The sequence below is a fragment of the Carassius auratus genome, chromosome 32 (genome assembly GCF_003368295.1).
Source record: "Carassius auratus strain Wakin chromosome 32, ASM336829v1, whole genome shotgun sequence".
NCBI classification, from domain to species: domain Eukaryota; kingdom Metazoa; phylum Chordata; class Actinopteri; order Cypriniformes; family Cyprinidae; genus Carassius; species Carassius auratus.
Genome location: NC_039274.1, coordinates 13,160,452 through 13,180,081, shown reverse-complemented (window position 1 = coordinate 13,180,081; position 19,630 = coordinate 13,160,452). Strand labels below are relative to the sequence as shown.

General features: G+C 34.8%; 1 protein-coding gene across 3 annotated transcripts in view; it reads left to right on the top strand.

Moving 5' to 3' along the window:
- trmt44 (tRNA methyltransferase 44 homolog) overlaps positions 1–19,630 on the top strand; it is a 134,516-nt gene that overhangs the window by 61,499 nt on the left and 53,387 nt on the right. For 2 of the 3 annotated variants that reach the window (XM_026215514.1, XM_026215516.1), the window contains 2 exons: positions 9,130–9,236; positions 10,006–10,189. The exons of the other annotated variant lie outside the window; for it this stretch is intronic. In XM_026215514.1, coding sequence (XP_026071299.1) covers positions 9,130–9,236; positions 10,006–10,189 — 291 coding nt within the window. The remainder of the gene's footprint in view (positions 1–9,129; positions 9,237–10,005; positions 10,190–19,630) is intronic. 3 annotated transcript variants of the gene reach the window in all.

The following is a 19,630-nucleotide window of genomic DNA, read 5'->3' as shown; positions in this document are numbered from 1 at the left end:
GCAAATCTACTGGTCGCACATGTGCGACTGGATGTAAAATTCAGTCGCACACTCTCAAAATTTGGTCGCAAAATGCGACCATTTGGTCGCAGTCTGGAGCCCTGAGTAATCTACCCAGCTCTGCATGTGAATCATGCTTAAGTCGTGTTAGCAACATGCTAGTCGCATGCTAGTCATGCTAGAAACATAATCATGCTAACAACATTCTAGCGAAATGCTAGTAACTTGCTAATCATTCTAGCCACATGGTTAGTCACTTGCTAATTATGCTAGCGACATGCTAGATACCTTGCTAATCATTTTAAGTACATGCTAGTCACTTGCTAATCATGCTTGCAACATGCTAGCAACTTTGCTAATCATGCTAATGACATGGTAGTCAACTGCTTGTAATGCTACTTTTCACATTTTCAAACTTTCCAAACTTTCTAAACTTTTCAAACTTTCTGGTTAGGCTTTCTCAAGCCAACTTAAAGTTTGTCTTGACAAACTTTTTTATCTAGTTATTAAGTTATTATTATTAAGATATTATTATTGTTAAAATCATGCTAACAACATGCTAGTCGCATGCTAATGCTAGAAACATGCTAAAATCATGCTAACAACATGCTATTCATGCTAACAAAATGCTAGCAACATGTTAATCATGCTAGAAACATGGTAGTGACATGCTAGCAAACATGCTAATCATGCTAGAAACATGCAAGCAACATGTTAACCATGGTAAAATAATGTTAGCCACATGCTAGTCGAATGCTAGTAATGCTACAAACATTCTGGCAACATGTTGATCATGCTAGTAACATGCTAGGCGCATGCTAATCATGCTAGAAACATGATATCAACATGATAATCATGCTGAAATCATCTTAGAAACATGCTAGCAACATGATAATCATGCCGAAATCATCCTAGAAACATGCTAGCAAAATGTTAATCATGCAGGAAACATGTTAGCAACATGCTAGTCACATGCTAATCATGTTAGAAACATACTAATCATGCTTACAAACATGCTAGTGACATGCTAGTAACTTGCTAATAATGCTAGCGACATGGCTAGTCACTTGCTAATTATGGTAGTGACATGCTAACAACATGCTAAACATGTTAGTCACATGCTAATCATGCTTAAATCATGTTAGCAACATGCTAATCATGCTAGCAACATGCTAGTCGCATGCTAGCAACATGCTAGCAACATGCTAGTCGCATGCTAGTCATGCTAGAAACATGCTAGAAACATGCTAGAAACATTCTAATCATGCTAGAAACATGCTAGCGACATACTGGCAACATGCTAATCATGCTAGCAACATGCTATTCGCATGCTAATCATGCTAGAAACATGGTAACATGTTAGTCTCATGCTAATCATTAGGGATGCACCGATCATGATTTTTCATGGCCAATTCCGATACCGATTTTTTTACAAACAAACTGGCCGATTCCGATACCGATTTCTGATTTTTTTTTTTTTTTTAAGCAAGAAAAAAGAAAGAAGGAAAGTGTGCATAAACAAGAAGTTTATTTGGTATTTAATAAGCCAAATTGGCTTTTGGCTATTGAAAACAATAACAACCATCTGAAATTAACAGCAGTAACTGCACAATAAGTAGCCTACATTCAACACAAACATAGATGTTACATCAGCATTTAGCTTTTGTTTTTGAATTGGGCTGAAACTACAGAGAACTGGCCTTAAATTTAAAGATTAACAGTAACCATGTGAAATTAAAGGCAATAACTGCACAGTCCAAACATCACAATCAACACGCATTCAATAATATGTTTCTTGATCAGCATTCAGTATTTTAGTTTTTACATTTGGTTTTAAATAATTAAAAAGTTATTTACCAGTTTCTTTATTTACAGACTAAATAAAAGTATGCTATATAAATAGATTATTCCAAAATGCAAAGTGTTTTCATTCATCCAATAATAAAAAAATTAGGGTAATGATTCAAATCTATATTTTTTTCACTTGAGCCAATGAAAAATAAATAACAATTCTCTCAAGTAAAAAATATAGATGTGAATCATTACCCTAAATTTTTTTTAATTGGATGAATTAAACACTTTTTCTCAGTGTGCTACAGCAGGTGATTTTTAAATCAAATTAAGTCTTTGTAATTTTAAGGTAAAATAAAATTAACCATCCTATACAGAACTGTCGTTTACTTCTGGCTTTTCAAACGTGTATGCAAGTCCCACTGCAAAAAAAAAAAAAAAAAACGTTTAGTCAGTTTTTTTCGCATCCAACACGTGAGAAGTTGATTTGAACACACGCACGGTCTACTCGTGTTCAGGGCTCGGACCGGTAACCATAAGCTCGCACAGCTTTAGTGCGCACAGGAAAGAGACTCTTATTTGTGCGTCAGTACACCAACAGCTGATTGCTTCCTGCTATCTGGGCTACCTGGCTATCTATGCCTCAGACATTAAACTCTGCATTTCCAGTACTGATCGGCTGCCAGTGTCCTGCGCACAGATTTTGAAATACTTCCATACAAATGACATAGCGAACGATTACAATGTAGTCTGTGCACGCGGCCGCACTCCTGGAAAAATTGGCCTAATGAAGACCAAAAACTGGCCGATTGCCGATCGCGTATTTTAAGCAAAAACCGGCCGGTTCTGATTTATGGCCGGTCAACCCGGTGCATCCCTACTAATCATGTTAGAAAAATGCTAATCATGCTAAAATCATGTTTGCAACATGCTAGTCGCATGCTAGTTATGCTAGAAACATGCTAATCATCCTAACAACATGCTAGTGACATGCTAGTAACTTGCTAATCATGCTAGTGACATGGCTAGTCACTTGCTAATTATGCTAGCAACATGCTAGCAACATGCTAATCATGCTAGAAACATGCTAGTCACATGCTAATCATGCTAGAAACATGCTAATCATGCTATCAACATGTTAGTCGCATGTTAATCATGCTAGAAACATGCTAGAGACATGCTAGTAACTTACTAATCATGCTAGCGACATGGCTAGCCACTTGCTAATTATGCTAGCGACATGCTAGATACCTTGTTAATCATGCTAAGTACACGCTAGTCACTTGCTAATCATGCTAGCAACATGCTAGCAACTTTGCTAATCATGCAAATGTCATGGTAGTCACTTGCTTGTAATGCTAGCAATATGTTAATCACTGTCTTTTTTAAACTTCTTAAACTTTTAAATCTTTTCAAACTTTTTCAACTTTTCACATTTTCAAACTTTCCAAACTTTCTAAACTTCAAACTTTCTGGTTAACGCATATATGCGTTTTGAGTCATTTTCTCCTGATAACCCGAAAAGAACTTAAATTACACTCTCAGTTTTAAAAAAATCGTGAAGATAAGAGCAATACATCAATCGAATCTGTAAAGGGTCTACTTTTTTTGGATACAGCCATAATAACAACAAAACTTATAAAATAAAGATAAAGTGCACTTATAAAGATAACAAACAAGGTGCGCTGTCTGCAGCCTTTGTCTGCATGATCTTCATTTACAAACACGTCATTAAAATGAACTGTAACTCCGTGAATACTCAACGAAAATACATCAGAGAGATATCTATAGAAAGCTTGACATGTCTTTTTTTAAACCACCGAAAACAGATATTCTGTGATAAAGTAAGCCATATGAAAACAACGCGATGTCTGTTTTTCATGTCTCCCTTCATTATATCTAATGTGACCACGCCCCCGCGCTGAACGCGCTATTCAGATTCAAACTGAAGCGCGGCTTGAATACGCCCACACAGAAGAAAAAGCAGCCAGACTGTTCAAGTTTTTTTTATTTTACTGTTTGCTTCGCGGTGAGAGGAATAAGACATAAATCACCCCAAAAAGATGTGATGTGGTTGAGGATTTGAGAAATGGATTTCCTCAGGAAAAAAAATGAATGAAGCACTTTATTCAGCAGAGATCATAAACATGAAAAAGTCTCTTTTTATTTATTTATATACTTGTACTAGTTTTCACATAACTTGTAAACATTTTACTAGTTAGACTTTTTCCAAAAACTTTTTCCAAACTATAATTCCTGATGTATAATGTATAATCAAGTGAAACATTATCAAGTTTCAATAACAATATACAATACTATACCATTCAAAAGCTTGATGTAAATAATATAAATGTAACAAATAGATAACTGTAACAAATGTAAAAACAATGCTTTTCTTTCAATTTATTCCCCCTAAAAACCCAGAAAAATATTCTGAGCTCTTTTCCGCATTAATAATATATATTTTTTTTTGTAGAAAATAAGATTGTTATAAGGATTTCTGAAGGATTGTGTGACTGAAGTAATGATGCCAAACAATTTGTTTGAAAGTCAGCTTTGATTGTTTCTAATAAACTGTTTAACTGCTCCCCCAAGTAGATATTAAATTATGTTGTGGGATAATTAAATATATTCTTAATAAACTACAAACATAAAATTATATACTTTTATTTTGTTCTCACATTCTTTATTGTAACTCCTCACTCACAGTGGCACAGCTGAATGAGAGGCTCAGTATGCAGGCCTTTGTCTTCTCAGGTGTAAATCACAATGATATTCAAGATAGTTGACGCCTACTCACATATGACTTTTACCAACAAAAAGTGTGTTAGAAAATTTAAATCAATATATTGTTTTCTGTGAGTGAGTAAACAAGATTTTCACATAATTTAGAAAGAAAAATTTTAGGCTACAAGCTCCAGTTCTCAAAAATCCCGGGAACCATTGTTCTTTGTGTTTTATGGCCTTATTCAAGTGATTTTAACATTTTTAGTTTTTCACTAACCACGCATAATTTTTTTTTTCTCAAAAACACAATCATGTACATACATGCATTTCACATATTATTATAGCCCAGTTTGTGCCGATTACAGTGAGATTAGACTTTACCCATTTAGATATGTATAAGAAACTGAAAAAAGCACATATGTCAGGACATGACAAAACTTCTCCAGGCTCTAAAAATACCCTTAGACTCCAGAGGGTTAAAGTTTGTCTTGACAAACTTTTTTATCTAGTTTTAATCTTGTTATTCTTCTTAATCTAAGTTTCTGTCTAGTGTTTTATAATGGGAAAAAGATCTATGCAGTGGTATGGTTAATGACTAAGTAGCCTTCAATACAATTGGTAAATATTTTTTATATCTGGGGGGGGGGGGGTGTAGACATAATCTCATAAAAATATTTACAGGAGTCTCATTTTTCATGATATCTTATTCAGATTTGAAATATAAATTCATGAGACCTGTGACTTTCAACCCATTACTTTTCTAGATTGCTCCAGGTATCATTTCATGTACTTTCATATCAAATGAAAAAATATTTAAGTGTGGTAAAAAAAAAAATCAAGGCACTTCAGTGTCTATAACTTTTAATATTTTTGAGCATTATCAAATCTAGTTGATAAAAATCCAAAGGGTCTTCTTTCCAGAGACACCAAAATTATGTTTGTAACACTCTGAAGTAGGAAACTGTTGCAATTATGAGTTTGGTAGAGCACTTTCATCTGTGAGTCCCATAATGGGGGTGCTGGCTAACAGGTTAAGCCCTCAAAAATGTGATTCAATTGGTAGAAGAAGAAGAATAGACGTAGCAGATACAAGAGGGTGCTTGCACCATCGGTGCTCAGGCCCTAATGATAGCTAGACACTGGCAAAAGGTCATCAACATGTTCTTTACATTTATGGGGAACATTTTTTAAAATATTAAATAAAATATATTAAAAGCATATTCGAATGTTATGTGTAAGACAGGTTAAAGAGATGGGTCTTTAATCTAGATTTAAACTGCAAGAGTGTGTCTGCCTCCCGAACAATGTTAGGTAGGTTATTCCAGAGTTTAGGCGCCAAATAGGAAAAGGATCTGCCTCCCGCAGTTGATTTTGATATTCTAGGTATTATCAAATTGCCTTAGTTTTGAGAACGTAGCGGACGTAGAGGATTATAATGTAAAAGGAGCTCATTCATATACTGAGGTGCTAAACCATTCAGGGCTTTATAAGTAAAAATAAATATTTTAAAATCTATATGATGTTTGATAGGGAGCCAGTGCAGTGTTGACAGGACTGGGCTAATATGGTCATACTTCCTGGTTCTAGTAAGAACTCTTGCTGCTTAATTTTGGACTAGCTGTAGTTTGTTTACTAAGCATGCAGAACAACCACCCAATAATGCATTACAATAATCTAACCTTGAGGTCATACATGCATGGATTAACATTTCTGCATTTGACATTGAGAGCATAGGCCATAATTTAGATATATTTTTGAGATGGAAAAAATGCAGTTTTACAAATGCTAGAAACGTGGCTTTCTAAGGAAAGATTGCGATCAAATAGCACAACTAGGTTCCTAACTGATGATGAAGAATTGACAGAGCAACCATCAAGTCTTAGACAGTGTTCTAGGTTATTACAAGCAGAGTTTTTAGGTCCTATAATTAACACCTCTGTTTTTGTTTTAGGATTTAGCAGTAAGAAATTACTCGTCATCCAGTTTCTTATATCGACTATACATTCCATTAGTTTTTCAAATTGGTGTATTTCACTGGGCTGCGAAGAAATATAGAGCTAAGTATCATCAGCATAACAGTGAAAGCTAACACCATGTTTCCTGATGAGATCTACCAAGGGTAACATATAAAGCATGAAGAGTAGCGGCCCTAGTACTGAGCCTTGAGGTACTACATACTGCACTTGTGATCGATATGATACATCTTCATTCACTGCTACAAACGGATGGTGGTCATATAAGTACGATTTAAACCATGCTAATGCACTTCCATTAATGCCAACAAAGTGTTCAAGTCTATGCAAAAGAATGTTGTTGTCATAATTTGTTTAACTGCACTTTCAAGTGAATCTCAAATTATTTTGTGGGATAATTAAATATTTTAAATAATCTACAAACATAAAAATATATACATTTTGTCCTCTCGTTCTTTCTTGTAACTTTTCCCTCTGTCACACACCTGACTAAAAAGGCTCATTAAGCAGCTCATTATGCGGGCCTTTGTCTTCTCTGTAAATCACAATAATATTCATGATAGTTGACGCCTTCTCGCATATGCCCTTTTTAAACAAAATGTGTCTTAGAAAATTTAAATCAATCTATTGTTTTCTGTGAATGAGTAAACAAGATGATTTTCACATCATTTTGAAGCAAAAATTGTAGGCTACAAGCTCCAAGTTGTACAGTCTTGTAACAAATATTCTGTATGTGTTTTATGACCTTATTTATTTCAGTGACTTCAAAATTTAAGTTTTACACTAACCACGCAGGGGGCAGGCTTAACAGTGATCTACTCTGACTGGATAGTGAGTTTTTGATGGACAGGTGCTCTCTGACCGGGAAGTACAGATGCCACTCAGTGGCACGCATATTGGAATGCACTTGCTGTGATCTGTATTACTAAATATGTAAATTATATTTGACCTTTGATCGTCTCATTCTGTAAAGATGAGCTCTTGTCCTTCAAGGCAGCTTGAAGTAAGCTTGTGTTACTGAATGGCAATAATAACCCACAACAGACTGTTGCACACTGTAACATGAAAAACTTGTATCAATGTTATTGGTTAATTCAATGACATAAGCTTACTTCAAGCTACCTTGAAGACCAAGTGGAGAAGGAAGATGATGCCGCTCAGTGTCTCCTGAGAGCTCATCTTTAGAGACTGAGACGATTGAAGGTCAAATATTGTTTATATATTTAGTAAATGGTAAATGGACTGCATTTATATAGTGCTTTCAACAGACCACATGGCCATCCAAAGCGCTTTACAAATTGCCTCACATTCACCCATTCACACAGTCATTCATACACCGACGGCGATGTCAGCCATGCAAGGCACCATCCAGCTCGTCGGGAGCAGCTGGGGTTAGGCGTCTTGCTCAAGGACACCTCGACACTTGGTCAGGTGGAGCCGGGGATCGAACCACCAACCTTCTGGTTTGTAGACAACCTACATGAACCACTGAGCCACTGCCGCCTTTTTTCTTTTTTTTATTAATTCAGAGAACAAAAACATATAAAAGTATAAACATACATCACATAATTTCAACCACAAAAAAATAATACATTAAAATAGAACTAAAGAAAAGAGGGCCAAAATCTAAACAACATTACACAAGGAGATCAAAGGCAGAGTAAATTCTAACAGTCCGTATAGCTTTCTTATTAGTACTGAGATTAGATTCAAATAGTTTTCCATTTCTTTTAGGAAAACAGAGAAGACAGGTTTACAGTTGGAGAATTTGCATTTGTGAATGTGAAATTTCTTTAGGAAATATTTTTAATAACAAAACTGATATTTTCGTTTGTGGGGTCAGAGTCATAATACCCAAAAATAATGTTTTTCATATGTACTGAGAAGCCTGGCAAACACACCAATATCATCCCAAAGTTTCTGAGTGTAGTGACATGACCAAAATAAGTGTAGTTTCTTCAGAACTCGAACAAAAAGAGCATGTAAGATCAATGTCAGATTTAAATCTTTGTATAAACTTATTTACAGGGTAGAACCTGTGTTTGAGCTTAAAATAAAGTTTTCACTTTGTCTGTGAAAATTTTTGCGGTAGAGACCAGATTTAATCTCCGCGAGAGCTTTCCAATATGTGCGCCATGTGAAATCTGTGGCAATGCATTCAGAATCCACTATTAGCGAAAACAAATCTTTGAAAGACTTTAACAAAGAATGAAGTATATTTTGAAGAGCCTGTTAAATTTGTGCGACTGAGTTCATTTTATTTTCTTTTTCATTGTGTTTTTCTTTTGTAATGGCATATTTTTTATAGTTTCTGAAAAAATTACATTCAGTTTTATAAAGTTACGTTAATTTTTTATTGAACCAAATGTAATTCCATACAACACAATTACATTTTTGTGCCCTGCATGTAACTGCATGAATATTGCAGATTCTCTTGAAATCACATCCATTACAACTATCACCTTGAATTATGCTTACAGGTTTTCAAAATACATGAATCCCACAGCTACAGGATTTATAAAATGTTAAATTGTTAATGGAGCTTTAGGTTGTTAATCATTTTCATACTGTCACCAGTACCAGTGCCATTAAACTTTCAGCCAGTGATAATGAGATGTGATGATCTCATCTATTGCAGGAAAATGCCATCACACCCAGCAATGACTTCCTCTTCCCCACCACAGACTGGCTGATTGGAAACCACTCCGATGAGCTTACACCATGGATCCCTGTAATAGCAGCCAGGCAAGTTATCAGCATAAGAGTTGAGACTACAAAATACAGGTATTTTAAATTGTAATAAAGTTTCACAGTATTATAGCTTTTACTGCAGTTATGATCAAATAAATGCAGACTTGGTAAGACGGTGAGACTTTTTTCATAAACGTTAAAAAAAAAAGATTACTGACCCCCAAACTTTTGAGTGCTAGTTAATTTTTTTTTTTTTTTTTATTGCCATGGTATGGTCCTTCTAATGGTTTCAGTGTGTCAAAAATCACAAACAGATTTTGCTTCACACTGCAGGCCCAACAGTCCTATTTTAACTATAGTCAAAGTGAGCACTGTTTCCAGTTAAGTTGAGAATAAAGCACTTTGTTCTTTTTGGGTCTTCTCAGCCTCAGACACTAGTCTAATCATATACAGTGAGTTTGTAATGATAATGCACACTTGTACTTGGTGCCTTGAACTGAATTTGTCTCAGATGATTATGCCACTTTGATTTTTTATTAATGTTGCATTTTACTATTTGTTGTTATTGTTTTTGTGTTGGACTCTTGTGAAAGTGAGAATACATCATTGAAATGCTTACAATGCTCATGTAGAGAGAATAATTGGAAACCAATAGTATATATATAATTAATTTATAGTGATTTAAAATACAATACAAAAAATACACTGTACAGTTACTTACAGAATGTTTTTCCTATTTTATTAATATAAAACAGAATATGTTTTTGAAGATATATATTTGTTCTTAATTGTAAAATTATGTCCTGTATCCTATCTCATTTAGATCATCTTACTCATGCCGCTACTTCGTGATTCCCTGCTGCTTTTATGACTTCTGTGGGAAGTACCAGCGCAGACAATGTAAGAAGTCTCAGTATAAGGAGTATATTGACTTCGTAACTGATGTCAGCACAATGTGTGGTTTCTACACAGAGGAGGACTGTCTGAGGATCCCTTCCACTAAACGTGTAGGTTGGTTGTGTATCTGTAGAGCTGGGTCACTAGACTGGATTGTTGGAGATTCACTCCTTTTAGCAGTTTCTCACAGTGCTCTAAAAATAAATGCCTTGCATCATATCCACTTTTATTCTTCAACTTTGCTCCAGGAATATATTGAAGCCAGATGTGAATTAGGTGTGTGCAATATAGTCTACGATAATATTGTAATTGTTGTTTAAACAATGTGACCTAAAAAACCTAAAGAATCACAGAAGTTGGTGGAATAAAGTGTCTATCGTTAGAGATACTATATCATGTATTCTGCGGAATGCAAATATATCGGTTTATCATAGTACTACTTTTTATATATACCATTGAGTGATAAGGAAACATGCATGAATGAGAAAATATAGAGTCGGACCTCTTGATAGTTAAGCGCTATAAGCAGTGAAGAAGAACTCAATGTGGTGCTCACTCTGACTGACACACACTCAGAAAGTGCCTCTCTCAGACAGCATGTGATCGCAAATTTGGGACTTGCATGATGTTTAATAAAGTTAAATGCAATAAGCAGTATAAAATAACTCAATCTGATTCTCGCGCTGATGGACACACAATTGAAGCACGTGCACTGAAAGTCCCTCTCTCAGACAGCATGTGATTGCTAAAAAAGATCTCTTTCGTGCTTGAATGGTCAAATATACCCACCATTATGTCGAAATGCCTGTCTTGTGTAGGGTTAGGAATCGTTATAAACTTTCTTGTTTCGGTTCCATTAAAATCATTAAACAACTATTAAAAAATAGTGGTAAGAAAAAATGCACAATACTCAACTACTTGATGCTCAATACTATTTATTACTTACTGTCAACATAATTTAAAGGTTGGAAATGTCAAAATGCAATAGTAGGGTTGGGAATTGTTAGAAATTTTCTGGTTCCATTTAAATTACTATTAGGATGTTTTTTTTTTTACTATTTTACTATCATTGTATGTAGTTTTGTTGGAAGGTAGTAAGAAATGTTGAGTAATGTTAGTCGATCAATCAGCATGTGCTTCAAAGTTGATGTTTTTTTACACTATCAATATCATTTTGCTTTTAAATCAGGAATAAGCAGGTTGGCCAAATAGTCCCTTGAGGGTTATACTATGTGTACACTCTCCATAAAGCCCCTGTTTTACAAAGAATAATGCAATCAGGAGATGGTGTGATGCAATGAGTGGTTTCCACATTTGTAAACATTTAAAATGCATGAAAATAAATATTTTCTTTAAATGACCTGTAAATGAAATAATCTAACCCTCATACTTGCATAACAAAAGCAGTCTATTTATATATTGGTCCATGTTGAAGTCAGTATGTATGTTAATGACAATATGGGATAAACATAATACAATTTAGTGGTAGCAGGTGCTGCGCGCTGACAGTACAGTAGGTGGATAAGATAAATGGGCATTACCGGTGCCACGGCGTTAACTGTAATTCAGTCGCGTGTTAAAATCATTCGCGAAACTAACGCCAGGTGGCGCAAAGGGACGGATTGCGGAACGAATGTAATTGTAAAATGAGATAAAAGGAGGAAGTAAAGCAACAATAACATTATTACATTGTAACATCTTTAAAAAATATTAAAACATTTACAGTGAGTTAATTTCAAAAACATAGGATAAGGCTACAGTCTTAATTTAAAAAAAAATTAAAAAAATTAAAAGACCTTTACACAGAGTTTTCTTTATTTTCATGACTATGAAAATTGTAGATTCACACTGAAGGCATCAAAAATATGAATTAACACATGTGGAATTATATATGGAATATATGGAATTATATCCATAACAAAAAAAGTGTAAAACAACTGAAAATGTCATATTCTAGGTTTTTCAAACTAGTCACCTTTTGCTTTGATTACTGATTTGCACACTCTTGGCATTCTCTTGATGAGCTTCAAGAGGTAGTCACCTGAAATGGTCTTCCAACAGTCTTGAAGGAGTTCCCCGAGAGATGCTTAGCACTTGTTGGCCCTTTTGCCTTCTGTATGCGGTCCAGCTCACCCCTAAACCATCTCGATTGGGTTCAGGTCCGGTGACTGTGGAGGCCAGGTCATCTGGCGCAGCACCCCATCACTCTCCTTCTTGGTCAAATAGCCCTTGATGCCTTCAGTGTGACTCTACAATTTTCATAGTCATGAAAATAAAGAAAACTCTTTGAATTAGAAGGTGTGTCCAAACTTTTGGTCTGTACTGTATATACATAAAAAGCTAAATGTTTTAATTTCATTTTCATTTCGGTTCATTCTTGGTTTAAAAAAATCTTCAGGAATACATGGAGTAAACAATAAAAAAAGAATATGTGTGTTTATGCACCTGCTGCCTTTTGATGGTGAAAAGTACGGATGGCATATGTGTGAAATGCTCGTCTTTTCTTGATGGTAATGCCAGTTTAAACCCTTAACATCCTGTAAAAAAATCTACTTTGCATCAAATTTATGAACTTAATGTATTATGAACCAAAATGCAATACCAACTTCAAATAAGCTGCAGCTCGCCGGAGGGGTCAAGCTGCATAATCATTTCTAAAACTTTCGTACAAGTCAAGCCCTTTCTTGTGTTGCTTGCTGCTCTTCTCGCCATTAAATGAGCAGCACGATAGCATGCAAGTGTTTAAATCCACTTACTTTGCTTCTGTTTAGTCAATTTGCTTGTTAAGTCTGATGTCACGTAGCAGCGCTTCCATGTCCAAACGCTCTATCAGTTACCCACGAGAAAACAACAAAATGTGCTAATATAAACTCACAATGTAATAAAATACTAGCGAAAAACTTATAATCTTAAAGCTGCAGTAGGTAACTTTTGTAAAAATAATATTACATATTTTTTAAACCTGTCATTATGTCCTGACTGTAGAATATGAGAAAGATAATCTGTGAAAAAATCAAGCTCCTCTGGCTCCTCCCATTGGTCCTGTTGCTATTTGCATAAATTCATCTGCTCCCGGTAATAAACAACCAATCAGAGCTGTGGTCCGTAACTTAGTTTGTGTTCAAAATGTAGAAAAATGTATATAATAAGCGAGTACACCATGAATCCATTTTCCAAACCGTGTTTTTAGCTTGTCCTGAATCACTAGCGTGCACCTATAATAAGTGTTTATATTTGGACTATTTTAGATTGCTTCGGGGGTACCGCGGCGAAGTAACCCAGTACCTTTGTGATTCTTCATAGACATAAACAGAGAGAAGTAGTTCCGTCTACGATGTTCTTTCGCAAGACGCAAGCAGTTTTGTTTATTAACCGCTAGAGCGTCAAAAGTTACTTACCGCAGCTTTAACATTTAACTCCATACCGAAGTCCCAGATAGCCAGACAATGAAAATATATATATAAAAAATATATATAAAAATTGTTTGTGTTTGGGACGCTGTGAGCACGGAGACTGTAGCGTATACCGTAAGTTTGAAAGCGTTTAGCTTAAATTATTAATATGAATAAACAGTGCTCATAAACGGCTGCTGAGGTCGTATTCTCAAGTGAAGCGAGTTGAGGCCTGGACCCGGAAACAGCGCTTCCGTAAGAACCCAATACTTTCACCACCATTAAAAGGCAGCAGGTGCATAAATACACTTTTGTTTACTCCATATAGTTCTGAAAGCTGAGGTGTACATTTTGATATTCTCAAATACATCAAGGTAAGTGCGCAAAGGTCTCTCACACACTCTCTCTCTTTCTCTCACACACACACACATACACACACAATATAATATGCTGTTATACTCCATGTAACTCCATACAAGTCAGAAACTAAGCTTTTTTTGCACAGGCCTATCTAAAGGGTTAATGATCCCACGTAGTGATCAACTGTAAAAATAACAAATGTTACCACTTCCCAACAGGGAAAACCACCAATCAAGAATCTCTCACACACACAAACACTATAATTTGCTGTTATACTCCATGTGACTTCATATAAAAGCCAGAAACTAAGTCTTTTTTTGCACATGCTTATCTAAAGGGTTAATGGTCCCACCTAGTGATCAACTGTACAAATAACAAATTTTACCTATTCTCAAAAGGTAAAACCACCAACCATCAAGAATGCATGATTATATGGTGTCATGGCTTTGCAATCAAAAAATGTTGTTATAATGGAAGTCAATGGGGCCAGAAACAGCCACAAACAGTAAATGAGGGAGAACAAATTAAAATCTAATGCTGCACAAAAACTAAAAATGCATCAAAGCCTATGTTGCTACTAATCTTTGACATGCCCAAGACTGTTATAAAAAGTAAAACATATTTAAACAATTACTTTCATATTGAAAATAAGCCCTTTTTAGTGTATTTTTCCCCCAAATCAGTGACATCATTTATGAACTTGGCAATTAAAGAGTTAAAATCTTGGATTTTTTAAAAACATTTGGTAGTTTTGATCAGGACTGAAGTTGATTAACAGATTTATGCAAAAATAATAATAATAAAAAAAAAAATGAATCTGATACATTTTTACAGCAGTTTAATTGAGTGGATGTTTTCATCCCAAACATAACGAAAGGGTAGTGAATTTGAACAATGCACAAGGGTTAAGTACAGTAACAGAGTAAAGCTACTCCTTTACTGTCCACCACTGATCAGCGAGGCAAAACTGATGTCAATTTGTGAAAATGTGCTTTAATGCACTTATTTGATAACTTGTGGTTAAAGCGCCACTCAGTGGTCAAAAGCAGCAAATGCACTTTACAAATGCCGTGGCGGCGGTACGTGCGGCGGTAAAAGGAGGCGTTTTCAATGTCTACCTACTGTACGTGTACAGTCAGACAAAATGACGTGCACCATTATGAAAGGCGTTAGTGCGCGTACAGTAGAGGGAAATTATGTGTTCGGTAGTAAAAGACGCAACGCGGCGCATCATTGGAAGCAATGTGCTCAGTAATTAAAGAGGCAGGATGGCGTTTCTATTATATGCTTTGTGACATCCTTTAAAGGAAATGCAGAATATTTAGAAAACCGGCGCAAGGCTGCTTGGTCGAGTGTCATTATATTGTATTGTAACCTTGACTTCAATGAATTTCATTCAGTTTGTTTGAGTTCTGCTGTCTTTTGTTGGATCACGCCACTTGTGTCCGGTGTAGACCTGGCATGCATTTTTTAATGGGTTATGTTACAGTCCTGCTTTTTTAATGTTTTTATTAAATATCTGTATTGACTGCATGGTCATATCATCATATTTACTGCCGTGCGACCTACAAAAGTAAGGCTTGGTGAGTCGAGCAGCGAGCATTGCTGCAGGTTGCTTTTTGGTTGATATGCTGTGCTTGTGCTGGTGGTCGTCTATATTTCGCTGGGTGAAACATCTCTCACTCAGCAGCAGAGTCTGTCAGCTACATGCTCACTGATACCAGAAACATGCTTTGCCTTCGCTTCGTGGATAAAGTATTTCAGTATGTTTGAAATGTTATGTTCATAACGTAGCCTATAAGAAAAAATTAAATAACAGGAGAGTTTCAAAGTGGCTTAGGCTATTGTGTGTAAACTTTTTTTCCCTATCACATGCCATAACTAATAACATTGTAAGCATTACATATTTAATTGCTGCTTTCTGCTGTGCAAATTTTTGTCAGTTATTTTATCTAAACAGATCGATGAAGTTCTTAAATATTTCAAAATCAGATAGCCTACTGATAATGGGAGTGGAGCTTCGGTGGATGTTAAAAAGAAAACCAATTTTCCTTTAAACAAACCGATGTAAATTACAAATTCGAGTTAATCGATAAAATAGATTTATCACCCAGCACGTACTTGCTTTCATATAATTTAATAAATAAAAAATTGCAGCTGCATTTAAATGTAGGTGTGTAAAATATGTGCTAGATTTGCACTGAGTGTGTGTGATGCTGGATGTGCAGCATTTATTCTTATTTGTTTTATCTTCATTACAAATCTTGTTTGGTTTTATTTTGGATAATTGCATGTAAAAAAAAAAGTTTTTTGATGTGAATCAATATTCATATTCAAGTTTTTCTACAAAAAGTATTAATACGCATTAATGACTGGGAGGCGCAGACTTATGAAAGTGAAAAAGTGACGTGACATTCAGCCAAGTATGGTGACCCATACTCAGAATTTGTGCTCTGCATTTAACCCATCCGAAGTGCACACACACACACACACACACACAGTGAACACACACCTGGAGCAGTGGGCAGCCATTTTTGCTGCGCGCCCGGGGAGCAGTTGGGGGTTCGGTGCCTTGCTCAAGGGCACCTAAGTCGTGGTATTGAAGGTATTATCACTTAAATTTTTTCCTGATAATGAATTTACTCTCACATAAGCCTACATGAAAAATATATCTTCAGAAAGCTTGAAATGTTATTTAAATAAAAACAAGTATTGTGTAATCTGTGAATGTTGCATTTCTCTCATCTGAGAGAGCCAGCACTGTGAATTTGATCTTGCAGCCGACAAAGAAAACATTTGTTTATTAATAAATCATTTACATGTCTCATTTTTTCACAATTATTAGGCTACTTCTGCATGTGCTTTTTTTGCAAACTTAATGTATGTGCTTGAGCGTGGAATATATTAAGACTTGATTATGTAAATTTAATATAAACCTCTGATTAGTTGAATATAACAAATGAACGACTAGAACTAGAAAAATATTATGTGGGGACAGACCATTTTTGAGTGTATAACCAAAACAACGAGTCCTAACAAAACCTGCTCAGCAGGTTTAAGACACTGCCCATTTGAAAGAGCAAGAGATTGACACCTTTATCTCGACCCCCACAAGCCATACATAACTACCCCCAAAAAACCCAACCCCCTCCAGCTGAACTGAACTCGATCTGTTTTTTTTTTGGCTGTGAGGAATGATGTGTTGTCATGTTACTGGGCTGAAACATGCCTTCACTCAGCAGCACTACTCTTTATATTCATTTTTCTCGCAGCCCACATTATTATGTTCACAAGACCATAATGATAATAACAAATTGTCAATTGATAATTAATCATTTTACGAATATCATTGTTATTTGTGATCCTAGATGTTTACGGAAGAATAATAACAGAGTTAATAATAATAATAATTGTTGCTAAATACAGGACCGGTATGCAAAAACCTCTAAATTCACCGCTTTGGGACAAGACATAGTAAATATTAGAAAAATCACTAAAAATGTATCTAGAAACACTGAAAAAGATTAGAGCACAACCATTTCAAAACTAAACGGTAGACAAACCTCTTTACAGGGGGGTTGAATGTGTGGTCTGCGATTATTTGCAAATTCCACCTGATTTTTCTGCAGTCACCTTTATTCCCTGCCTGAATAAAGACAAAAGCCCCCCCCCCCATTTTTTACATATAAAAAATGTGTATGTATGTATATATATATATATATATATATATATATATATATATATATATATATATATATATATATAATTCCAAAACTAGTCCAATCGTGTTTGCAGGAGGGCAGCGTGCTGTTAGCTGCTGTCGAATCACAACACAAGAACCGCTGGCACAATCAGAACTCGTTACATATTTCTGATGGAGGGACTTTAAGGAACAAGGAAGACATCAGCCCGTTTTTATAACCGTGAAAACAGCGGTATACAGAATTGAATTGTGTGAAAAATACTGTTTTTTTTTTTTTTTTTACACTCGAAACATGAACACTTTATATTGCACACTGTAAACACAATCAAAGCTTCAAAAAAGCGCGTAAAACGGGACCTTAAAGTTTCGTTGTTTTAAAAAAATGCTTTATTGGCTTATATTTCATAAACCTTCAGTTGTTATGCTCTAAAATCCATGCCATTAGTAATTTCACAGTATTTTCACCTCCTAAATCACTAACCTTTAAAGTCACAATTCTATAATGGTAAAAATTACTCAGGTCAATGGTATTTTTTAATGACATTATTATTATTATTATTTTTTATAATTGTAGCCTACATAAAGCAAAACAAATATTTGGATCGTCCCTTATTTTTTCCCTTATTTTCTTAAAGAATAAACACGTATTTTCTACAAGAATAAACATAACTTATTAATTAATAAAAATTATTTAAGCAATTAAAACCTTTTTTTAACTTGAATTTAAATACTATTAAACTAACTTTAAATTCTCAAAGATTTTACAAGTAAAAAATGGTAAAATGTCACAGTGCATGTTAAATAGCCTAAATGAACTTGTGTTAACAATAATTAGAACTAACAGTATAATTTATTTTTTTTAAATGAACAATTCCTGTATAAAATGGGACAGCAACCTTTATATCAAACATTTTTAAATCGTCCACAGCTGAGCATTGCGGGAGTCTGATATGCGCCAGAGCGCGTGAAGTGAATGTGATGAACGAAGTCATTTTCAGATGCAATGAAAAAAAAAAAAAAAAACCTGGATAGCCTAGATTAGGCCCAGGCTCTGTTCTGAAGTATAAAATAATTATAATTACTGTTAACCCAGAGTAACAAATTTATTTTCATTTGCTGGATGTTTTCTTTATTTTTTATTTTTTAAACGCGCTAAAAAATAAATTACATTTGTCAGAGGAAAAAATATGAGTCGTGTATAGGTTTCATTTGAATGGATTAATCACCTATTTTAGTTTGCTGCATGTTTTTTTTTTAAACGCGCTAAAAAATAAATCAGAGTTTGTGAGAGGAAAAAATATAAATCAGATATAAGTTGCATTATATTACATTTAGAAATAATAACGGCTGGCCTATTAATGTTATAATGTACTAGGGATGTCAATTTCGACAAATTCTCATGATCGATCGTCGTTTAAATTAACGATCAATGAATCAATTAATCGTTAACCTTCATACTGCAAGATGCGTCTACAGTAGTTATCGCATGAATTGGTGTGCAATGACACTGAAAACGCAAGCGTCCTCCCACAAAGGAAAGGGTTTTTACTGTAAATAAAAGGCTAGTAGGATTATAAAATGAATCGATTGATCATTTAATTTAATTATTTAATTCAAATACAATGACTAATATAACGCAGTCTCAGATGCTTTCTGGCATATGACCGGAGCGGAGTGGTAATATTTCCTTAAGAGAGCCTTTCTGAAGATTCCACTCCGCTCGCTCAACCCAGTTCATAATCCAAGTGTTCTAAGTGCATTTTATCTTGTGTGTGCTTTTCACATGCTTTATAATCCATGTGTATTTTGTAAAGATCTACGAACATTTCATCTCGTGTGTGTGTGTGTGTGTGTGCGTTTGTGTTTTAATGAGCCTATTTTGAATATTCTATTGCACAACAATGGCAGCTATTTTCACGGAAATAAAATGAATGAAAATCAAATATACTTTTTCAGTTTTTGCATTTTAGGAATGTTTGCTAAGGATAGATTAATATATTTAATACATTTTAATTAATAAAATTAATAAAATTAATAAGAATTTAAAAAATTAGTTTTGAAACATAATAATTGCTATTTATCAGCATGCATAATTT